The sequence below is a fragment of the Loxodonta africana genome, chromosome 21, assembly GCF_030014295.1.
Source record: "Loxodonta africana isolate mLoxAfr1 chromosome 21, mLoxAfr1.hap2, whole genome shotgun sequence".
Classification (NCBI taxonomy): Eukaryota; Metazoa; Chordata; class Mammalia; order Proboscidea; family Elephantidae; genus Loxodonta; species Loxodonta africana.
The window spans coordinates 67,554,114-67,579,237 of NC_087362.1; the positions used below are offsets into that span (position 1 = coordinate 67,554,114).

The 25,124-nt window shown below is 51.0% G+C and overlaps 1 protein-coding gene across 1 annotated transcript; it reads right to left on the bottom strand.

Moving 5' to 3' along the window:
* GPI (glucose-6-phosphate isomerase) lies at nt 1-25,060 on the bottom strand. The gene is made up of 18 exons (XM_010596095.3): nt 24,860-25,060; nt 23,736-23,826; nt 23,351-23,419; nt 21,973-22,092; nt 12,242-12,325; nt 11,993-12,139; nt 11,218-11,289; nt 10,682-10,726; nt 10,023-10,076; nt 4,648-4,708; nt 4,216-4,259; nt 3,822-3,974; nt 2,341-2,470; nt 2,119-2,195; nt 1,552-1,680; nt 1,280-1,355; nt 1,127-1,193; nt 1-1,025 (listed from the first exon to the last, which is right to left on the bottom strand). The coding sequence occupies exons 1-18, from the start codon at nt 24,979-24,981 to the stop codon at nt 902-904; spliced, it is 1,665 nt and encodes a 554-aa protein (XP_010594397.2). The 5' UTR covers nt 24,982-25,060; the 3' UTR covers nt 1-901.
* Nucleotides 25,061-25,124: the final 64 nt, after the last annotated feature.

Here is a 25,124-nt window from a genome sequence, read left to right on the forward strand (position 1 = left end):
TTGTGAGCCAATTTTTATTTGAGAAAGTATACAATGAAGGTGTTGAAAGCTGTTCCAGCCACACAGTGAAGATCTGTCTGTCTATTCAAGACTTGCAACAACTGGTGGCCGTGGGACTAGCAGAAGCTACAAATGATGACAGTGGAAGCGATGAGGAGCAGGAGGGAAACAAGACAGGCTAGGGGACACACGGCCAATTGGCATGTGTCGGCTCCTCCTGCATAAGGGAAGACGTGGGCCTTGGCAGCTGGCCCTGGGGAAGTACATCAGTCCCTCTGCTAAGAGATGCTACATGTGAAGGAAGTTAGTCTGAGAGGGTCTGCAACCTTGATCTTCCTCTCAGTCTACCGATGTTTTTGTGTAATAAGAAAGGAGGTGGGTCAGCAGGGGCCTCAACAGAGCTTACCTGTCAAAGAACTTCTTCCTACCACTTCTACAAAGGTGGAGAGAGAAGGGGGCATTCATTTTCAGAACCAAAATAAACACTTCATCATTAGAAAGATGAGAAGTGCTAGCAATCTGCTTTCCTCCTACCAGGCTCTCAATCTCCTGCATAAAGCACCATTCTCAGTAAAAAATAGGAAGCTGAAGCCATAACCTCTTTTGTGGCATTTTTATTTTTCTACCTGGGATGTGAACAACGTGAACGTGGGCCTGGAAAATCAGCTGCACTGAAACACTCCAGTTAATTCCATAACAGAGGGCTAGTGGACCTGGATAGAGAGGGGTGGTAGGATTCCAGACCAGCTTCCCCCAAGGGACTTGTGGCCCAAGCCTGCAACCTGAGGGTGCTCTGGGCAGGGTGGGGCAGGACCATGCAGTACAGACTCTGGCAACAGGGACAAAAAGGACCAGTCACAAGAGGGGCTGCCACTGAGCGTGAGTTTATAGGCCTCTGGCCTCATGCTCGCTGTTGCTTGATGAAGCTGATCAGCCCATTGGTGGAAGCATCATGAGAGGTCACTGGGGCGCTGCCTTCAAGCTCAGGCTCGATTTTCTTAGCCAGCTGCTTCCCCAGCTCCACTCTGCCAGGAAGGGGAGGAAGAAGGGTGTGAGGAAGGTTCTAGTGTTGCCGGAGAAATCCATGCCCACAGGCATTCCTCATCACCATGAGTCAGTAACTCACCCCCACTGGTCGAAGCTGTTGATGTCCCAGATGACGCCCTGAACGAAGATCTTGTGCTCGTACATGGCTGCAGGGGTGGCAGACAGTGCAAGCTAAGGCTCCACCAGCTCAGTCTACCCTACCCCCAAGCCGACGCCTCCCCTCCTTGCTCACCGATCAAGGCTCCAAGAATAAATGGTGTCAGCTTGGTGAACACAATGGAATTGGTTGGGCGATTTCCTTCGAAGACCTTCAGAAAACACCAAGGTATGTCCCCCAGTTAATCCAGATCCCCAAGTCCCCAGAAAGGGATGCATACCCTCCCGCAGCAGCTGGGCCATGCAGGTCTGTGGGGACAAGCCAGTTACATCATGTGTCCCTGCCCCGACCCCACAGCTTCATCCTAGCATGTGCCCCCAAAGCCCACTTTTAGGAGGAGTGCTGACCTTGTGCGGCAACAGCTTCTCCAAGTCCTCCCCACTCTTTCCTGCGGCCTGGAGCTCCTTCCGGGCCTCTTCTGTTGTTTTCCCCTTCATCAGGGCCTCCGTCTGGGCCAAGAAGTTGGCCAGGAGGATCTGACAAAAGAGACAACCAGTTACGTCGGAAGTACTGTCTATGCTTCAGATAGAAGAGAAAAGGCTGCCCGGCACTGTCCAGTCAGGGTTAAGTCCCAGCCTGGTCAGACCGCCTACCCACCCTGCACAGCTCAGCTGGCATGGGGTAGGGGTGGAGGGGGTGACAAAAGGCCTCAAGGAACTTGGGGACATTGCCCTTCAGTTACCTCAGCAAAATCTACAAATAGGAGACAATCCAGGAAAGATCTACAGACAAGCCTCTTGTCTAATGTACTGAGATAATAAATGGGTGCTGTTCAAAGCCTCTAGGTTTGTGGTAATTTGTTATGGCAGCAGCAGAAAACTAATACAGCTGCCAACCAATGCATCAGGTCTTAAGAGGTCCGGGTATAATGTGAACCTATAATGTGAGAGGAGTACCTGAATAGGGACTCTTACCTTGTGATGCAACCCCTTCCGTATGGGATGCTGGGTCTGGACTGGGATGAGGAAGTCACAGGGTATCATCCTGGTGCCTGTGAAGGGCACTATGGTCACCTGGGAGCCCATCGTGGCTCATGAGGGCCACCCACATGGTCTACAGGACAGCACTGACATAAGTCTCTGCTGGCAGGCTCACCACCTCCCAGCACCCCCACCCCCAAGCTGGATGGGTCCTACCTTGGTGGATAAGCTGGTAGAAGGCATGCTGGCCATTGGTCCCTGGCTCCCCCCACAAGATGGGGCCCGTCTGATAGTCTACACGGTTGCCAGACTTGGTGATATACTTCCCGTTGGACTCCATGTCACCCTGGAATGAGGACAGAAACCCAGCCCACTAACTGCGAGTCTGGTCCCTCCATGCACCACTCCAAGCTCTGCCTGGCATATATCAGGCATGTCCACACTGCCTTGGCCCCACAACATGGACATGTGCATACAGAGGCAGGAGCCCTGGGGGCACAGCAATTAAGAGCTCAGCTGCTAAACAAAAGGTCAGCAGTTCGAATTCACCAGTTGTTACTTGGAAACCCTATGGGGCAGTTCTGTTCTGTCCTATAGGGTCGCTATGAGTCGGAATCAACTCCACGGCAATGGGAAATCCATTGGCATAATCCCCATTCTCTCCTCTCCTGTGAGGACACAGACTCACAAACCTTCTGGCTTAGATCCCTCTGCAGAAGGACCCGCCAACAGGAGATGGTGGGTATGGAGCCTGGGGGAGGACCTCCCTAAGGACAGGGCATATGGGCAGCCTCCAGAAGCTGAAGACAACCCTAGGCTGACAACCGACAAGGAAACAGGACGTCAGTCCTATAACCACATGGAAATGAATTCTGCAAACAACCTGGATGAGCAGGGAAATGGATGGTCCCCCAGAGCCTGATCAAACCACTGGGTCACAAAGCCTTTGATTTTAAGGAAAGGACAGGCTGTCCAGAGTGTGCAGCCTTGAGGGCTGTCATGTCAACCAGATGCTGAGACCTGCGGCACCTACCTGGACCCAAGTTATGGCCGCCCTCGCCAAGGCAACTGGGACTGGGAAGCCTTGGCCTCTCCTTCAATCACAAGATTCACCTTTAAGTATTGGTAAAAGTCTGCTGCATGTGCTCAAAAGAACCCAGGGGCTGCAAGACTGGGCCTGGGTTTATGCTGAACAAAAGCAGAGACAGGTGGGCAAGGCTTCCGGAACAGACTCTGACCAGGAGAGGGGCTGCTCAGTCTCTGGGGGCTGAATGGCCCAGACGTGCCACAACCTGAGAACTTGCTTTTCTGGAGGGACAAGGACAGAGTAGGCCATAGCGGTGCCGGCTTGTGGCCCCACCCTACGGCTGGGGTGCAGAGTGATGCCCAAGAAAGAAGTAACATTGGCTGAGACACACGTCCAGGGCCAAGCCAGGGCTTGAACAGCCAGGGACCACAGATAACTCATCATATAAGTCAGGCCCCTCACATGGTGGCCCAACTCAGCTGAACTCTCAGGTTGAGCAGACACTGTTTACAAAGAGGATTCACCATGAGACGGGGAGCAAAGGTGGGCCCTGGCCACGCCGGAAGGAGAATGGGGGAATGGGCTCCTGGAGGAGCAAAAGACTGGGCTCATGGGCCCCCAGGCTCCCATAGGCCCTGCTGATCCCAAAGCCTGGCTTGGCAGCTGGTACCTGCTGGAAGTAGGCGGCAAAGCGGTGCAGGTACTGGTCATAGGGTAACATGGCCTGCGTTTCACACCCAAAGCAGTTGATGTACCAGATGCCCATCAAGGCCAGCAGGATGGGGGCGTTCTTCTCCAGGGGCGCAGTACGGAAGTGTTGGTCCTGCAATAAGAGCAGGGTGAGCAGGAGTGGAGCAGCTGCCTGGGGCTGGTGGGGAGGAAGGAGGAGAGGAGGAGAGGAGGGAGGGAAGTAGGAGGGAGGGGAGGAGGAGAGGAGGGAGCCAGGGAAGGAGGGGTGGGGAGAGAGGGAAAGAGGAGGAGGGAGGGAAGAAAAGGAAGAGGGAGGTTTCGAGGGAGGGAGGAGCTGTAGCAACACACACAGGACTCTGACTGGCAACACTCACCATCCAGTGAGCCCCCGAGAGCAGCTGCTCAAAGTTGTCAAAACCTGTGACATAAAGGCAACATCAACAGAAACAGTCATGCCCTCATGTCAGCAGGCACAGCTTCTTCTGGAAGCAGCAAGAGGCTGGACATGGAGCCAGAAGAAACAAGGCCTGGGAGGACTTGGGCTTGCAGAAGCAAGCCTGTCATGAGGGGTGCTCTGGGCGTATGGGTGGGTCTAGCTCCGCCTGGGAAGGGAGGTGAACAGGCTGCAGCGTGAGGCGCAGACAGCCAGGCCAGTCTGCAAACCAAATGAAACCTGCGCCTTCCCTTCTGGCCTGAAAGAAATGTTTCCTCCAAAGAAGAGAGGCCAGCTGGCCTGTGGGGGCAGGAAGGTGTTTGGGGACATAAGACACCCAGCCGGGGGGCCTGGCAGAAACGCCAACACTCACCTATGTGTAGGGCAATGGAGAGTCCGATGGCTGACCACAGCGAGTACCGTCCCCCTACCCACTGAGAGAGACAGAAAACGTGCTGAGGTGGGGCCGGTACAGCCCGCCCCCACCCTTCTGCCACAGGACTTGGCCCCAGGGACCACTACTCCTCCACAGGTACAGCTCTGAGGGCCTGGGCCCAGCCCACCTGGCTGCAAAACAGCAGGCTGAGTGTTGGCGACTCCTTGGGCAGTACCAACCACACATGGGACTGATCAGAGCCATGACACTCAGTCACAGACCTTACCATGGCCAGCCCCATCTCCTCAGGCTGCATGGACAGACCCAGTGCCTCCTACCTGTGCCTGACCCCGTCTCCTCCAACACTGACAGACCCAGGGCCTCATAGCTATGCCCGACTGCCTCTTTGCACTGAAAGACCCAATCTCATACCTGTGCCCGACCCCGTCTCCTCAAACACTATCAGGCCCAGAGCCTCACACCTGCGCCAGGCCCTACCTCCTGAGATACTGACTGACCCTGTACCTCATACCTGATCCAAGCCCAGCCTCCTGAGACTGGCGGACCCAGCACCTCGAAGCCGTGCTAGGCCCCACCTCTTTGTACACTGACAGGCCCAGTGCCTGGTCAAGCTTACTTAGACTGATGGACCCAGTGCCTCATACCTGGGTCTGGTATCACCTCCATGGACACTGAAAAACTCAGCATCTCCTACCTAAGCCTGGTCCCGCCTCCTCAGACACTGAAAGATCCAGAGCTTCATACCTGTGCTCAGCTCTGGCTCCTTTGACGCTGAAATGCTCAGTGCCTCATACCTGTTCCTGGTACCACCTCCTGTCTGTACCTGGTCCTTTCTCCTTGTACCCTGACAGGCCCAGAGCCTCTTACCGAGGATATTGACAGATCCAGCGCTTCATACCTAGGCTTGACCTATCTTCTCAGCCTCAACCCAGAGACACACCTAGGCCTACCACTTGTACTGAGCCTTCTCACACTTTGTACAAAGGTCTCCTCAGAATCCTCAGAACTTCATTCATACCTTCCTAATCATTTACAGGGCCCCTAACACAGGCCTAGCACAATGATAACAGTCCAATGAGAGAGAGAGTTGTAAATGAAATAATTGTACCAATAAATGTGAAGCTGAGATACAAGTGCTCGGGAGGAAGAGAACATGGAACGAAGAGGATGGATGAGCAGACATTAGCCAGGGAAGCACTGAGGGAGGAGAAGCACTACAGGGGCCTGAACACCATATGCAAAGGTCCTGCAGGAAGAGCAGCCTTTCTCAATACTGAGAAAATTAAGCCCCAGAGAAAATGATTTGAGTGACTTTACTTCTCCTTCTCCCAAGGCTGGTCCAAGCTAGTGCCCTTCCAGATGTGAGATGCTCATTTATTAAGTACTACGGATGCCTTAGGGTCTGAGAATTTAAGTCCCTCCTGGAAGCCAGCAGAGAGGCTGGGCAGGAGACATGGCACAGTCTAAAAGATGAAGGAAGGAGAGAGGACCAGAGGGCAGAAGCTGAGAAGTAAGGTTAGAGAACCAAGAACAGTCTGTTGGTGAGGTGAGAGTAGAAGCAGGGGAACTGCTTAGGAGACCCCTGCGGTCTTCCACAGACTGATGCTACCCTGGACAGGGGAGTAGGGAGGAGGTCTAGACGAGGACTGATTTAGGAGTCTCAATCAAACAGGAAGGGCGGGAGGACTGAGAGAATTAAGTGTGGCCCAGAGGCTTCTGGCTTGGGCAATGAGATGGACAGTGGGGCCCTTCACCTGGAAAGGGTCTAGGTTTGGGAGAACTTTATCTGACACAGTCCCACAGACCACACCATATCTGACCTTACTTGACAGATTCAAATTCTAGAAGCTTGTCCTGAGCATACGGCCAGCCCTCAGACTGACAGATTCCAGGCTGCTTACCTCGGCCTAAGGCCAGGTCCTCAGATGTCACATTTAGCAGAGCCCAGCAATGCCAAACAGTGTCCACCTTGAGCCTATGGGACCTCAGCCTGCAGACACAGGTCTTTTGACCTCACCCTTACCTACACTGGGCCTCTCAGACCATACCTTACAGACGCAGGTCCTCAGTCAGTTTGGCTGGCTGTGCTGGGCCTGCCCCAGTGCCGCACACCTCGCCTTTTCTAAGCAGATATTACCTTACCTTTTTCTTCGCCTGCGCAATTCAGACCTCATGCCAACCAGACTCCAAGCCACAAACAGAACATGTCTTGGACTCCTTATGGATTCTCAGGCCTCTACTACACCCCGAGTTCTGCACACTGTTCCTAACTGGAGTGCTGAGCACCAGGTGGCTGACCTGGCTTGGGGCACTCTGCCTGAACCTGATCCTAAGGGGCTCCCCAGAGCTCTCCAGGTAGACCCAGGTACACATACCTGTGATGACTCTGGCTTACGTGTGATGAGAGCTCATATTACCCACCTGGCCACACCTGAGTCCACTACCAGAGGTCCACCTGTCAGGAGGCCCAAGGAGTTATGGTTGAGTGCAGGTAGGCAGAGTCGGCCCTCATAGGACTCAGATGCAACAAGCAAAGGTATGTAGCCCTGGGTCCATGTGGTGAGGCTGGAAAGGTTAAGCCCAGGTAGTGAAAGCCTAGGCCTCACCTGCCACACCAATTATGCATTCCTGGATTAGATCCTGCCCACCCAGTTCACCTAACAAACCCAGGGGTACCAACCTGGGCCTGAGCCTGGTGTCCATGAGACCATCTAAGACCAGGCTTATATACCCCTGCCCAACTGACCCTAGATTCACAGACCTCAGCAACAGGCCCAGCTAAACATACGCGTACTGGATACGGGTACAGATGCTGCACCTGGGAGACCTAGCTTCGCCTACCTGTGTCTGACTCCAGGGCCTCACACCGCAGGGTTATACACCTGTCAGACACAGGCGCCAGACATCTCAGCCGACAGACTAGGCTTACTCACCTGCCTGCCCCTGACTCCTCACACCTAAAACGGCAGACCCAGGCCTACCTCCCTGAGTCCAACTCAGATTCTTCATACCTTCCTTGAGAGATCCAGTTCTATTTACATGGGCCTGACCCTGAGGTCTGACTTGAGAGACCCAGATGGATATACTGTATCTGACTTGGCTTTTCATGTCTCACAGAGACCCCAAACTATCCACCTCTGCTCAACCTTGGCACCACCAACCTCACGGAGGGCTCTGAGGCCTCACTACATGGAATATCTTTGCATACCTGTGCCCCAGAGACCTTACCTCTGCCTGCTGGGCAGCTATGGGCAACGAGAACCCAGACTTACAACACAACCCTGCTCTGCCAGACCTCTTGGCTAGCGGGAGTACACACAAATCCCTGACTACCACCTGCTCAGGCTCCAGATCCCAGGGAGGAGGTGGAAGGGTCCCTTTGCCCCTTTATCAACCATGCAACATTTGTTAGAAGCTGCACAGTCTCTCTCATCTGGAGTTCCTCATCTGAAGCACAGGACGCATTTGAGTGACTTTCCAAGAATGGTACATAACTACTCCCATTCTACAAAGAAGTTAACTTATTATACACCACAGATCCTTTAGAACATTAAGGTTTAATTCTCTCCCAGGCCCTGGTAGAAAAAGGCCCTTAGAACACTTAAAGCAAGGAGTTTACATTGTGGATGCTGCCACCAAGCAAAGAGCCTCCAGTGCGAAGGCCAGGAAACGGCCCCAATGGGAGAATCCCCAAACGGATGATGCCCCCTGCAGTGTGCCTGCCACGGCCACACGTGAGAGCACTACCCCCTTGCCCAGCCACACCACTGTATTCACAGCACCCACAGCTCGCAGCCTCCCTGCACCCCACTGCTGCCCTCCGACAAACCCGCACAGAACCCCACTGCTGCCCTCGGACAGGCCCACACAGAGCCCCACTGCTGGCCTCAGACAGGCCCTCACAGAATCCTACTGCTGCCCTCAGACAGGCCCTCACAGAACCCCACTTCTGCCCTCAGACAGGCCCACACAGAATCACACTGCTGCCCTCAGACAGGCTCTCACAGAACCCCACTGCTGCCATCAGAGAACCCTACTGCTGCCCTCGGACAGACCCACAGAGAACCCCACTGCTGCCCTCAAACAGGCCCACACAGAACCCCACTGCTGCCCTTAGACAGGCCCACACAGAACCCCACTGCTGCTCTTAGACAGGCCCACACAGAACCCCACTGCTGCCCTTAGACAGGCCCACACAGAACCCCACTGCTGCCCTCAGACAGGCTCTCACAGAACCCCACTGCTGCCATCAGAGAACCCTACTGCTGCCCTCGGACAGACCCACAGAGAACCCCACTGCTGCCCTCAAACAGGCCCACACAGAACCCCACTGCTGCCCTTAGACAGGCCCACACAGAACCCCACTGCTGCCCTCAGACAGGCTCTCACAGAACCCCACTGCTGCCATCAGAGAACCCTACTGCTGCCCTCGGACAGACCCACAGAGAACCCCACTGCTGCCCTCAAACAGGCCCACACAGAACCCCACTGCTGCCCTCAAACAGGCCCACACAGAACCCCACTGCTGCCCTTAGACAGGCCCACACAGAACCCCACTGCTGCCATCAGGCCCTCAAAGAACCCCACTGCTGCCATCAGGCCCTCAAAGAACCCCACTGCTGCCCTCAGACAGGCCCACATAGAACCCCACTGCTGCCCTCAGAGAGGCCCACATAGAACCCCACTGCTGCCCTCAGACAGGCCTTCACAGAACCCCACTGCTGCCCTCAGACAAGCCCACGCTGAACACCACTGCTGCCCTTAGACAAGCCCGCAAAGAACACCACTGCTTGGCACCCGCTGTGGCTCCAGCAGAGGTTGAGTCACGGGCTCATCTGTGGCCAGAGTGGTCAGGAGCTCCGCTGCCTGAGGCAAGGCTTGTTCAGCAGGCTGCCTGGCAACAACCCCTCCCCCGCCACAGGCCCAGCCTCTCGTCTCTGCAGCCCTCTAGCTGTTCCCGCAGCTCCTTCCCAGGTCTACCCATCATGCCTCCTGCCTCACCGTGCCCCTTAACCTTTACAGGCTGCGACTGCAGCACAGAGAAAGGTCATCACTGAGAATAACTCAACCTTAGCTCAGCGCGGTGGTGGCTCCAGTTACTCCAGTCGGTGCTGCTGGCAGGTACCAGGGGAGTGCCAGCCAGGCCTCAAGCTCTGCTTGCCCTTAGGTAGAAGGTGAGCCCTCGTCCTGACTGGGCTGCTTTTGCCCCGCAAGCCTCTGTTAGGGCCTCCTGGCCTTTCCCAAAGCCAGGCATGCAGCAGGTGCACAACATTAATGCTGACCTGACCTCATGGCCCCTCATCTGTGGCCAAAGATGCAATCCACCCGACGCAGATGGTGCCTCTACTTACATCCCAAAACTCAAACATGTTTTGAGGGTCAATTCCAAACTCCTTCACTTTGGTCTACAAAGGGGGAGAGAAGAAATGAAGCACTTATTATCTGGACAGGTAAGCTGGGCAAGAACAGGAGCCCCAGGGCGTGAGGACGTGCTGGCCGAGTTGCATGTGCAGCCTTGCCTTCCTCAGAGCCCCAGGTGGGACGGGGATGGGGCAGGATGGAGCGCTAATGTTAGCGTCACTAACTGGAGCAAAATGCTGCCTCCCTTTGCTGGGGCTCAACATCCTCACGTGAGAAATGGAATGCATCCCCCACCCCGTCACGTCCCATTTGGGGAAGGGCTAGCAGTGGCCGGAGCCAAGGGAGGTCATGAGTGTGGAGTGTTCTGGCCATCAGTCAAGCTTGAAAGATGGATAGGATTAACGTGATACCACTAACTGCAAGCCTCTCGTTGGGGCTGCAGGGATTTGATGGGACAATGTAGAAAAGACGAGGATGGTTTGCAACTCACATCGTAGGCAACCAACCCTTCTATACCATCAGTGGGACCAAGATCTCCCAAACTTATGAACTACATCTTAGGTAATGTATTCTGAAAGGCCATGACCTTGACATGGTTTAGCCTTTTCCCTTGTGGGGAGATAGTATGGGAGGCCACATGGACACTTACCGTGTTGGTAGACAGGGCAACGAAGTGCTTCGCAACCGCAGAAGGCTACAAGAGACGGAGTCAAGTTATATAAAAAATCCCAGAGAGCCCACCCAAGGGCAGTGATTCTCCCACCACTGGAGAAACCAAGGCCCCTGGTGAGACTGACTGGTCTCAGTCCTTAGCTCTGCGGCCAGCCTGCCCTTCCCATCCCACAGATGTACAAGGTCCAGGAACATCCTCTGTAAAACGGGCAGGGCCAGGAGTAGAGGATTCCTCAGGGCCAAGGGAGCTTAAAGGTCGGCTCCATGGAAAGGGCCTTTAACCAGTTAGAATAGGTTCTGCCATGCATGGTATGTTCGGAGATTGGCAAAGCCAAAGGTGAACAGTCAACTACAAAAGGCAGACATCAGAAAACCTGTCTCCTGCTTCCAATTTCGGGGGAAAAAGGCCCAAGTCTGGCCTTTCAGGGGGATGGTTGCGCCTGCCCTCTTCTTCCCAGGCCACAGCTGCCCACCACCCGTCTCATCACAAGGGAGACCCATCTACCCACGCACATCCTTTGCCGCCATAAGGAACCACTCCTTCGCCGTCTCTGCATTTGTGATGGTCTCCTGGGTGGTAAAGGTCTGCAGGCCAGAGAGCAGCACAGTCAGCCCCCAAGCTCAGGCCCGGGCTCAACCTTTAAACCTTTAGCCAGGGGTCAGCGTGAGGCCACAGTGTGGCCCAGTTTCACAAGGACAGTGCATGTAGGTCAACATTAGTTACTCCACATTAGGGAGCCAGAAAGCTGTGTCTGGGGCAGGGGCCTGGAAGTAGCAGTATCATCCTGTGATTCCAGGACTTTGCAACCACAAGAGGAAACCCCAGAAAGAGTTGTACTCCCCACCCACTCCCCATGGGTCAAAGGCCAGGGCATCATCCAGGAGAGGGGCTGTGGCTATGCTTGGGGCTCTCTTCAACCCAGGCTAGGCTGTATCTCAGAACTCAAGACAGAATTCTTAGTATTTTACACACATTAATTCAAATAAAGAGGACATAAATAACAACAAACAAAAATCCCTACAGTATCAGGGCAGGGCCTGGCTCTGGGACTGTTAGGAAGAAATCTAAGGAAAAGAGGACAGTCCCAGGCGGAGCACAGATTCTGCAAAGCGAGAAGACAAATTGTTGCTGCCAGACAAGGGAAGAGACTGAGGGCAGCTGTGCTGGCTTAACCCACAAAGCATGGTTCACTCAGAACTGGTCCAATGCCAGGATGGGGCAAAGCACTCACCCCATGCCCAACTCAAGCCCATGGCTGAGGTGCCAGGCAGTGTCTGGGGCCCATACCTTGGAGGCAATGATGAACAGGGAGGTATCGGGGTTCAGGGAGGCCAGGGTTTTGGCAATGTGGGTGCCATCAATGTTGGACACAAACCAGACGCGGGGACCACCTGAAGAGTACGACTTAAGGGCTTCAGTCACCATGAGGGGTCCCTGTGAGGAGACACAGCACCAGAGAACAAGATTCCAGGGCCCACAGGATGTGGGAGAGGGGGTCACCAGAAGCCGATCCCATAGTAGTAGTCCTCTGCTCACCAGGTCAGAGCCACCGATGCCGATGTTGATGACATCTGTAATGGCCTTGCCGGTGTAGCCCTTCCAGTCACCACCTCGGACACGCTGGAACAGAGGGGAGGCGTGATCAGCCCAAGCACCCACATTTAGGCCACTAATCAAAAACAGCACCACTGCCGTGTCCTGGCTGCCTCAGTCCCAACCTTCATACCCTCACGGGGGCCTCTTTTTTTTTTTTTTAATCCATTGCTTACATTATTACTTATTTTTTTGTCATATTTATTTCTTTATAATTTATTTTGTTGCTGCTGTTGTTGAGGAAACCCTGGTGGAGTAGTGGTTAAGAGCTACAGCTGCTAACCAAAAGGCTGGCAGTTCAAATCCACCAGACGTTCCTTGGAAACCCTATGGGGCAGTTCTACTCTGTCCTATAAGGTCGCTATTAGTCTGCATTAACTTGAGATGGCAGCAGGGTTTTTGGCTGTTGTTGAGAATATACACAGCAAAACACACACCAATTCTACCGTTTCTACATGTACAGTTAGTGACACTGATTACATTCTTCGAGTTCTGCAACCATTCTCACCCTCCTTTTCTGAGTTGTTCCTCCCCCATTAATAGAAGCTCACTGTACCCTAAGTTTCCTATCTGATCTTCCCAGTTGCTTTTGCCAGTTTGGTCCCAGACAGACAGTTCTTAAAGTATCACAATGCTCAAGACAGACATTCTTTATTAGTTAAGCTAAACTATTCATTGGTTTTATGAAGACTTAAGGATAATTCTGGTTTCAGGTTTAAAGATTATCTCAGGGCAACAGTTTCAGGAATTCATCCAGGCTCTGTGGCTCCAGAAAGTCTAGAGTCCATGAGAATTGGAAATTCTGTTCTACATTTTACCCCTTTTGATCAGAATCCTGATCAAAAATTCTCTTATGGAATTTTTAATCAAAATGTTCTGTAACGGTAGCCAGGCACCATCCAGTTCTTCTGGTCTCATGGTTAAGGAGGTGGTTGTTCATTGAAGCAATTAGCCACACAGTCCATTTCCTCCTCCTACTCCTGACTCTCCTCCTTCCTCTGCTGCTCCAGGTAAATAGAAACCAACTGTTGTGCCTTGGAGGGCCGCTTGCAAGCTTTTAAGACCCCAGGCACTAAGCAATGAACTAGAAGTAGAACACAAGCACTAAATACGTTATTAAGCTCATTAACTGGGATGTCCTATGAAACCATGACCCTAAATCTCCAAACCAAGGAACCAACTCCCATGAGGCTTTTGGTTGTACATAACCAGCCTCAGCAGCTACTCTTTTGCTGTTGTTGTTGTAAGCATATCTGTCACATAACTTTTGCCAATTGAAGTTTTTACAGGTGTACAACTTATTGACAGCAACTGCAATAATTGGCTGTGCAATCCTACCCTTAATCAATACAATTTTTCCTTCACCATTAACTCCTGCTTTTCTTCTCCCTCCAGCCCCTGGTAACCACTAATAAACTTCGGTCTCTACACATTTGCCTTTTCTTGCGTTTTTATATAATCGAAGTCATACAATATTTGCCCTTTTGTGATTGACTTATTTCACTCAGCATAATGTCTTCAAGCTCCATCCATATTGTAGTATGTATCAAGACTTCGTTTTTCCTACTGGCTGAACAGTAGTCTATTGTATGTCTGTGCCACATTTTGTTTATCCATTCATCTGTTGATGGGCATTTAGGTTGTTTTCACCTTCTCGCTATTGTGAATAGTGCTGCCATCAACAGTGGTGTACAAGTCTCTGCTTTCAAATCTTTTCGGTATATAAGTAGGAGTGAAATTGCTGAGTCATATGGTAGTTCTATTTTTAGTTTTTTGAGGAACCACTACACTGTTTTCCACAATGACTATACCATTTTGCATTCCCACTAGCAATGCATAAGGGTTCTAATTTTCCCATATCCTTGCCAACATTTGTTGCTTTCTGTTTTGTTATCTTATCCATTCTAGCGGGAGTGAACGATCTCCATGTCTTGATTAATTTTTCCTGTGAAACTGGAAATTCACCCCCATCCCAACACGTTAAAACAAAATACTCCCCTTTTAAAAAGGTTAAGTCCAGAAAGATTGCTTTCTTTGTGTGTTTAGACAGAGCCCTGGCCTAGCTAGGATATCAAACATTGTTCTCATTGCTTTATAGCAAGCTATATCTACGAATGCTTTATAGATACTATAATGTCTAGATCTGGTGAGATTTGATTCAATAACTGTTAGATAATGCTACATGTTTGGGTTTTTGCTACGGTATCACCCTACTTCTGGTACCAAAATCTACACTAGTTACCTGTTGTATAAGGAATTATATCAAAACTTGACTTAAAACAGCTGTAAACGTTTGTTATCTCACAGAGTTTTCATGGATCAGAAATTGGAGAGCGGCTTAACTGTGTGGTCTTGGTTTCCGGGTCTTCCCTTATGTTGTGGTCAAGATGTTGGTCCAGGCTGCAGTTATGTGAAGACTTGATGGGTGCCAGAGGGTCCCTTTCCAAGATGGTTCACATATATGGGTGGTGAGTTGGTGCTGGCTGTTTGAAGGAGGCCTCAGGTTCCTCGTCACGTGGGCTCCTTCATATGACTATTTGAATGTCCTTACAACATGACTGCTGACTTTCCCAAAATTGAGTGATCCAAGACAGCAAGGAGAAGCTGCATGGTCTTTCATGACCTAGCCTCCGAAGTCAAACTCTGCTGTTTTCACAATGTCCTAACAGTTGCTACAGGTCAGCCATGTTCAGCATGGGAAGACTCTGTACAGGGGTGTGAATATCAGGAGGCCAGAACCATTGCAGGCCAAGTGGAGGTTGGCTGCATGTCTGATGTTCCCAACCCTGGCACAGAAAATTCACAGCAATTGGCTTTTTCATAGCTTCTGCCAAGAGTTCACCCATGTGTTGCAAATTCTGACAGTGTTACTGTGAATGTGGGGATGTCTCTTGACTTTTCTAACGAGCAAATAGGGTCCAGTTGGCGGTGAGTCTGACAGGGATCTGCTACCATGTTCTCAAGAGGCCCCTGCATCCTTTGCCATGAGATCAGAAGAACTGGATGGTGCCTGGCTACCATTACAGAACATTTTGATTAAAAATTCCATAAGAGAATCTTTGGCCAGGATTCTGATCAAAAGGGGTAAAATGTAGAACAGAATTCCAAATTCTCATGGACTCCAGACTTTCTGAAACTATTGCCCTGAGATAATCTTTAAACCTGATACCAAAAATATCCCTGAAGTCTTCTTACAACCAAAGAATAGTTTAGCTTAACTAATAAAAAACATCTATGTTGAACACTAGTTTTTTTTTTTTTTTTTTTATGTTGAACACTGTCATCTTTCAAGAACTGTCTATATGGGATCAAACTGACAATAGCAACTGGAAAGATAGGAAACTTAGGGTACAGTAAGTTTCTGTTAACAAGGGAGGAACAACTCAGAAAAGGGGGGTGAGAATGGTTGTACAACTCAAAGAACGTACTCAATGTCACTAAGCTGAACACGTAGAAACTGTTGGGTTGGTGTACGCTTTTCTGTGTATATTCTCATCAACAACAAAAAATTTAAAAAAATGCAAATTGTTCTGGACATGCAGACAGAGTCTGAATCCAGCACCGATCCTGTGATGGAGAGGAAGTTTCCACATTTGTTAAACGACCTTCCCACGATATCCTCATCCTTCTCAGAGCATCTCTCAGCGTCATCATCATCCACCAAAAAAAGTTCAGTGACTACGTAAGTGAGGGTAGCCATTAAGGAGAACTTCTTCAGTGAACGAAGCCCTGGCTGCACAGTGGTTAAGAGCTCGGCTGCTAACCAAAAGGTCAGCAGTTTGAATCCACCAGCCGCTCCTTGGAAACCCTATGGGGGCAGTTCTGCTCTGTCCTATAGGGTTGCTATGAGATAGAATCAACTCCACGGCAAGCGTTTCAGGTGTTTCAGAGAACAATGCCTCGAGGAAAGAATTGTTTGCCTTACACTCAGTTCTCTGCCTGGACCACAAAGGGAAAATAGATATTCTTTGGTCAGATAAATACTTTCTAAGGTTCTCTACTATATAAAGAGACATCTTCAGGGCCTATGTACGTATGCTGTAAAACCTTGAGATATATGATACAACATACGTATTTAATGTGATAATTAAAAGCTTATCTGTTTCAAAATGAAACAAGCAAAAAACAACAAAAAAAAACCTTAAAATGTGGGCAAAAGCAAGAAGGACTTGCAGGAGAGAGTGAGTAAAATTCTAAAAAACTTCCATGGAAGAGCCTGATCGTCCTCGAGGAGGCTGTTGGTGCAGGTTGAAATAAAAGGAAAGAAAATGTTATTGGTAGACTCTAGTTCTGTAACGGAAGAAAGTCTAGCTGCACTGTTGCCTACACTGACACGGAAAGTAAAAAATGTACCTATCATGATCAGGATAGTCTAGCTAGAGAGATTCTCAGAGTTTGTTGAAGGAAATGCTGTGTTTCTTGGTGTTTACAATAAAATACAAGAGGAAAGAAGTAAGCTGAAGGAAAAAGTGAAGGAAAAAAAAAAAAAAAGGAGCCAGGAATTGGTTGGGTTTGAAAATTCCCAGTCTCTCCAAGAAGCAACCTCTGCTGAAACTAAGAAACATTCCCTTGGCAAAAATAAAATCCACGGCACTGTCAGAATAGTATAAAGATGAGGTCAACTGTGTAGCTGTGAAATGCTTTCTTAAGACATCAGGAAGGACTGAGAGACAATTCGGTCAAAGACAGGGCTTCTAAGAAGCTTAAGAGGACAGTATTGTCCCCTGAGTGGTCTTAGAAGTGAAAGTAGAAAAGGACTTATCTTGAAGAGTTTTGTAGGTATTGCTTTTGTCTACTTAAATGATTCTCCCTCCCTCAAATAAGCTTCATAGAAGACCATGAAGTTTTTAAGACTACTGAATCGGCAGAAAAACACCACCAGCTTGGGAGGAAAGAGATAATACAAAAGGAAAACAGGCCGTTGGACCACCACTTCTACAGACAGGAGGCAGGCTAAAGCAACTATGTTGCTTCCTTTCATGTAAAGGCCACCTTTCACATAAAGAAGATGAGGGTGAAGCAAGAGCCCTGAGGAATTATTCCCAGGCCTTGAGTCCTATGGAAGTAACTGCTAACCTGTGTCCTGCTAGATTTCATAACTGCTGTGGACCAGTGAGGAAACCCTGGTGGTGTAGTGGTTAAGTGCAACGGCTGCTAACCAAAGGGTCAGCAGTTCAAATCCGTGAGGCATTCCTTGGAAACTTTATGGGACAGTTCTACTCTGTCCTATAGGGTCACTATGAGTCGGAATCGGCTCAACAGCACTGGGTTTGGTTTTGGGTTATGGACCAGTGACTCCTGTGTGCCTCCCATTTCTCCTTCCCCTCCTTTTTGGAAAGGAGTTATCCTCTCTCAGTTATCCTGTGCCTGTCCTGCCCTGCCATTGTATCCTGAGTGTGTGAGGAGTAGATAACTAGGCTCTTTAATTCACGTCTTCAAATCAAGAGAAACTGTACTAACGAAAACACAGGTATGAAATCAGGTACTACACCTATATCTGATTTAGGTGACAAGGTTCTAGATTTCAAGCTGATACTGTAGTGGGATAAGATTGGAGTTGGGGGCTTAGGAGAAGGTGAGTAGGGTTATTTTGTATGGGGAAGAAACATAAATCACCCAAAGCCTAAGAGCAGATTATTCAGTAATTAACTTCCAAGATGGTTCAATGATTCTCATCTCCTGGGCTAGGCTAGTGTAAACTCTGAATAGAGCTTACCTGTACAGCTAGTAAAGTATTACAGAAATAACAGAGTGTGATTTCTGAGGCTAGGTTAAAAAAGACCTTGGCGTACTCTGCCTTACTCTCTCTTGGATCACTCGCTCTGGGGGAAATCAGTCACTGCATCACAAGGAAACTCAGCCTATGGAGAGGTCCATGTGGTGAGGAACTGAAGTCTCCTGCCAAAAGCCAGCACTAATTGCTAATGAGTCATCTTGGAAGTGGATTCTCCAGGCCCCATCAAGCCTTCAGATGACTGTAACCTTGGCCAACATCTTGACTACAACTTCATGATATCCTGAGCCAGAACCACCCAACACAACCACTGCAAATTCCTGACTGGCAGAAATATTGATGGTTGTTTTAAACTATTAAGTTTTGGGGTAATTTGTTATACAGCAATAGAAAACTAGTACACATGCCTTTCCCAAAACCAACAAGACCCAGTGTCTTAGTTACCTAGTGCTGCTATAACAGAAATACCACAAATTGGTGGCTTTAACAAACTGAAATTTATTTTCTCACAGGTTAGGAGGCTAGACGTCTGAATTCAGGGTGCCGGCTCTCGGGGAAGGCTTTCTCTCTGGGTTGGCTCTGGAGGAGGAAGGTCCTTGTTTCTTTTGAGCTTCCACTCCTGGGCAATCTTCGTATCATTTGGCATCTCTATTCCCCCATCTCCGCTTGTTGGCTTGCTTGTTTACTCTCTTTTATATCTCAGAAGAGATTGACTGAAGACATACCCTACACTAATAGTGTCTCATCAACATAGCAAAAAAACCTATTCCCAAATGGGACTGTAACCACAGGTAGAGAGATTAGGATTTACAACACATATTTTGGGCGGACACGATTCAGTCTACGTTACCCAGGAACTTTTATTTTTTTCTTTAAGTAAAAGTAATCAATTGGCAGGAATGCAAAATGGCGCAGCTACTTTGGAAAACAGTCTGTTAGTTTCTTACAAAGCTAAACATAGGCTTACCATTCAATCCACCAATCATTCTACATATTTACCCAACTGAGATACAAACGTACATCCACATAAAAACCTGCACATGAATGTTTATTCAGTATCAGCTTTATCCACAATTGCTAAAAGTTGGGTGCAACTAAGAAGTCTTTGAATAGGTTAATCGATAAACTGTGATGCAGCCATATAATGGAGTATTATTCAGTAACAAAAAGAAATGAACTATCAAGCCAGAGAAAGACATGGAGGACCCTTAAATGCCTACTGCTAAGTGAAAGAAACCAGTCTGAAAAAGCCACATACTATACGATTTTAAAGGAGCCCTGGTAGCACAGCAGTTAAGGTGTTTGGCTGCTAACCACAAGGTTGGTGCTTTGACCTCACCAGCTGCTCCGTGGGAGAAAGATGTGGCAGTCTGCTTCCATAAACGTTACGGCTGTAGAAACCCTATGGGGGAGTTCTATCCTGTCCTATAGGGTCGCTATGAGTTAGAATTGACCCGAATGCAATGGGTTTGGGGTTTTTGGTTTGTTTTGGTATGATTCCAACTATATAATGTTCTGGAAAAGGCAAAACTACAGAGACAGTGAAAAGATCTGTAGTGGTTGCCAGGGACGAGGGCAGGGTGAATTGGTCCAACACAGGGCATTTTTAGGGCAGTGAAAGGATTCGGTATGATACTGTTAACAGTGGGCACACAGCACGGAGTATCTGTGAAAAACCCACAGAACTGCACAACACAGAGTGAATCCTAACGAGGACTGGGGACTTTAGTTAATGATCACGTATCAATGCTGGCTCATCCATTGTTATGAATGCCCCATGCTAAGAGGAGAAGTTAATAGGAGAAACGACGTGTGGGGAGAGGATAGATGGGAATTCCGGTACTTTCTGCACAATTTTTCTGTAAACAGAAAACTGCTCTAAAAAATAGTCTATTAAGAGAAAAAAAAAAAAAAGAATCAACTGCCATGGGAAATTTTTCATCAACACAGGAGGAGATAAAATAAGTTTCTCAGCTTTCCAACTCTCAATCTCACCATCAAAGGTTTGCTATAAAGCATCGGGGGATGGGGGGGGGTGAGACTATCTTTCACAGAACTATCCAAAATCAAACAAGCCCGTTGCCACCAAGTCAATTCTGATTCACTGTGACCCTGCAGGACAGAGTAGAACTGCCCCACAGAGTTTCTAGGGAGCGGTTGGTGGATTTGAACTGCTGATCTTTTGGTTAGCAGCTGAACACTTAACCACTGCACCACCAGAGCTCCAGTGCTGCCCAGGACTACACTATATATGAATATACCCCGGTTTTACTGATCTATCCCCTGATAAATGGTCTCAGGTTCTTTCTGGGTTTTGCCACTACAGTCAGGTTCACAGGGAACAGTCTCACCCCTGTCTTGGAGAACTTTTGAGGACATTCCCAAGGGGAGTGTTCCTCACAGTGGAACTGCTGCCATTCAGCAGCTTTTGTTCACCTATAGACACCCCGTCAGACTGAGTCAGGTATTTCTGCGGCCAACTTTAACGGAGGTCTTTGCTGGCAACAGCCAGCTAGCCAGGGCCATATCCAACCCCACACAGGTTGACCGAAGAGAGCAGCAGGCTTCCGAAGCTTGTCAGCTCTGCCACTCGCCACTAACAGCTGGAAATGCCCCCCAGTCCACCCTTCACACATACACACAAAGCCCATCACACAGACCTATCACCATAAGGGACATTCTGAAATCCAGATTCCCATGAGGATTCCAAGCCTTCCTCACTTGGGGAAGTCCCACCCACATGGCTGCCAGTCCATTAGGATCCGTGCCAAGCTTACCTCCAACTGCCTCATGTCACCTTAAGGTCTGAAAATGGCTCTTGGCTGAGGCACCCAGACTTTGACCCGCCCCACATAGGGCTGTGGCTCTTGGGGGTGAGAACGAATGATTACAGCTGGCCAGGAGCCAGATGATCACTCCCAGAGCATGCCTACCCACAGAGACAGACATGCACACTCTCACGCAGACACACAGGACTTCAGAAGCCACCGCTGTACTCCGCGCTTGAGGACATCTGGCCAACCCTTGTGGAATCACCCCTGCAACAGACACTGACGCAGCAGTGGTTGATATGGAGAAATCTGGCTGGTCTCTGGGGCAACTCCTCTCCCCACATGCAGAAAAGAAGGAGGCACAGCGATGTGCCCTGACGCTGACTCAGGGACATCTCTTACAGACCGACAGGTGCAAATAAGCGCAGAAGAGCAGTTAGAACAAAAACCTGTGTGTGTGTGTGTTTCAAAGAGGACAGATGAACAGATGTATATATGCACTAGTACATGCAAAGGAAGCTTCTGAAAGCTGTCACAGGAAATGTTACAAAGGCTGCCTCTAGAAAGCTGACTGCAGTGGGGTCCGGAAATTTTTACAATTTTTATCTGGTTCTATACCACGTGTGGAAACCCTGGGGGTACAGGAGTTAAGAGTTCAGCTGCTAACAAAAGGTCTGCAGTTCGAATCCACCAGGTGCTCCTTGGAAACCCTACGAGGCAGTTCTACTCTGTCCTATAGGGTCGCTATGAGTCAGAATCAACTTGATGGCAACGGGTTTTGGTTTTTCACCATGTGCAACAAACGCACATGACTGAAGAGATTACCATGGAAAAGAAAGCCTCCCTCCCTGCTATCCCATCCCTCAGGGGCCTCACTTTTTACTTGAGGCCTCTGTCATGGGCTGACTTCTCACCAACAGCCCACTGGTGTCTATAATCCAGGAAAGAGGCTACCTTGCTGGTGCTATCAGTGGGTTCCCTCAGAGCAGGGACCTGAGTCAGGTCCAACAATTACAGGGTCAACAATTACAGACCTCCCTAACCTCAAGCTGCAATGAGGGCTTGAGTCCTGCCTCCAAGGACAGTGCAGGAGCTGCCTACCAGGGCTTCCGGATTCACAAATACATGCACACAAGGCCAAGGGCAAGTTAGGCCCAGCAGCCACTTACTTGGCAGAAGGCCTTCATCTTGTCCAGTACTCTGTTGACCTCTACCATCACATCCTTGCCGTCCACCAGGATGGGTGTGTTTGATCGGTTCCGTAGGGCCACATGCAGCACTGCCCGGTCCTGGGGATGAGAGTCAGAGTGTAAGGACTCCCCACCTAGGGCAGCCATGTTCCCAGCTGGGCATACTCCACCGAAGCCCTGAGACCTGCTCCAGCCTCTATCCACAGCAGGCAGGTCCTGAAGTCTCTGTCAGTACCATGGTCTCAGACCGAGGACCCACTGTGTACTTCTGAGAGCAGAGGCCACCCCAGTGCCCTGGGGAAGGCAAGGCTACCCCGCTTCATGTGCTACAGCTGGTGAGGGGAGGCAGGGAGAGCAGAAACATGCCAAGGACAGGCCTGAAGAGCCTAAAGGTGCTCATTCCCTCCCCCAAGCTGTCCCATCACCTCCAACTGCTAGAAACCAAGCCAGGTGCCGAGTCCGTGACAGGTGCCAGACAGCTGGCCTGGTCACATGAGTGAACTGGTCCCACCAAGTTGACGCCAGCAGAGGAATCCTTGAGGGAAGCAGGTTAAAAACCCCAGGAGGGCAGGAAGGGATGGTCCTGGGACTCTAGCCCAGTGAGCCTCACTAGGATGGAGAGCTTCATACCACCCCACCCCAGTCCCACATTCCATAGGCAAATGCACACTCCCCCAAAAAATGGCTTCCTTGAATGCAAACTCCCTCAACAGACCCCAGCAGCAAGCCAGGCTGAGCCTGAATTCCAGCTCTACTACATATAGCTATGACAGCTGGGGTAGATGATTTCTGAGCCTCAAATTCCTCATATGTAAAAGCAGGACAAAAACATTAGCCACCTCACCAGGTTATCGTGAGGATGCAGGCTCTGCATGATCAGTATTTATTACAACCCCAGGGCTTCCACAGCAAGTCAGTAAACAGGGCCCCCAAGGCCTGACCTTACCACTGTTTCCTATGGACTCCTAGCACTGAGGAGGCTGGAGTGTTCGGACATCAGAGTCTTCTTCTCACTAACAAAATCTCCAGCAAGGATGCATCAGAGCCAAGTTCTTTAGGCGGTGTCTGAACAACCCTTGAGAAGCCTTCTCCCTTCAGGCTTTCCCTGTGTTCCTCTCTGAGCAGCTATCAGGCGCCATTCTAAGATGCTCACCAGACCCAACAGCCAGTCTCAGGGAACATACGCCCCAAGGCCCTGCAACCAGCCTGAGGAAACTGGCCTTCAGGCCTCTCATTAAGCAAAAACATTGCCTAAGAGGAGGGTGGAAGCCACAGGGTGACACTGCTAACGGCCAAATCTCCAAGGGGAAGAAAGGTTCCGGGGGAACAAAGCCCAGTGTCCACCTGGCCTGCTCACCTCGGTGAAGTTGATCTTCTCACCATTGAACATGCGCTCCCGAGCTGCCTCCACACCCCTGGACTTGGCCTGGGAGGAGAAGACACTGAGGTTTGGTCCTACCCACGCAGGTCGCCATGAGCCCCGGACCCCAGGCACGGGGCTCGATGCTGCTCCCAATGAGGCTGGCAGAGGTCGCAGCCTGGTTCCTTCACCTACTGCCCAGGGAGGATCTGCTCAGACATCAGACATGGGGGTCCCCTGGGATGCTGCCTAGAGCTTGAGCTCGGGGCAGATGCCTGGAGTCCTGCATCAGTAGAGGACCTGGGGGGGGGGGTGGTTCAGGAGCCCAGTGTGCCCACCGCACTGGGGGTCACAGGTCAGGCCTCCCGAAGCAGTACGTTACCAGCTCTGCCAGCATCTGCATCACATCCTCCGTGATGAGGTTCTTGGAGTAATCCAACAGAATATGCCCATGGTTGGTGTTAAGGGTCAAGCTGCAGAGAGAGGGCAGGAGTGAAGCTGCTGACCACACCCTGTCAGCAGGACTGGGCCAGTCTGTCTTCAAAGCAGAGCAGCAACAGAAGCTGCTTCCAGAAGCCATCCTCCCTGGGCCACATCCCATAAGGGGCCTCAGCGGCCAGAAAAGTGGTGGTGTCTGTCAGTTGCCCAGCCACCAGGCTGACCTGCAGCAGCAGCATGGGAAAGACACCATCCTCACAGAACCCAGCTGCAGATCCTGAGTGAGAAAACATTCCTCTACTAAAACCGGAGGGTGGAGAAGGGGGAGGGGAAGACAGCGGCTGGGTGCCTGAGCCAGGGGGTGACCATGCCCTCCCAGAGCTTCCACTCGGAGACTCCCTTACTCAGGCACTGATCCAGGTGACAAACTCGCTGGCCATCGGGGTCTTCCAGTCCGGAGCCACAACCCCCCGGCTCCCAGTAGCAGTGACCAAAACACCTCAGCCCTATCCCCACCCCCAAGACTTCCTCTAATAGACTCCTTCCTATTTCCCGCTCCTAACTAGGTCCCCAGATCTCAGCCTCTTCAGTGGGAATCATGTCCCAACACAGCCACCCTTCCACTGCGGCTCCCCGCAAACCCGCCGGTCTGTCCCACCCCTGACCGCAACCCGCATAAAGTCCGGAGCCCATTCTCGGCCAGGAGCCAGACGGAGGGGGGCAGCCCCTTCCCGCCCGCTGTGTCGGCGAGGGCCGCTCCCCACAATTGCGAAGGAGTAAGTCCCTTTTCCAAAGGCCGCGCGTGGGGGTGGGCAGTGTCCATACGGAGGAAAAGCCAGGGAGGGGCCCGCTCCTCCTCATCACTAAGCAACCTGGGGGGACCCGCTCCAAGGAGACTTCAAGGACGAAGTGCGGCCTGGCCTGTGCCGGGTCCGTGGCCAGGGCCCCCCGCGCTCTGGCCCCCGCGCACCTCGAACCCGTGCGCTTCGGCTACGCGCTCCGATCCCTGTCTCTCCCGCCCCGGCCCCCGCCTGACTTCGGCCCTGCACGACCGGTCCCTGCGCGCACCTGAAACGGCTGAAACGCTCCTTGTCCGAGTCGAAAAGGCGGCGCAGGTTGAGCTCGGAGCCGTGCTCCCGGTGCCATTGCTGCAGCTTCTGGAACTGCGGATCGCGGGAGAGCGCGGCCATGGCAGAACAAGCTGGGCGCACGGACCCGGGCCGGAGTGCAGGAAGAAGCAGGAAAGCGGCGCGGCGCGCAGTGAGCTGAGGGCCCCGCGTGCAGCGGCCTTTATGACGCAGGCGCCCCGCCCCGCCCCGCCCGCCCCGCCCAC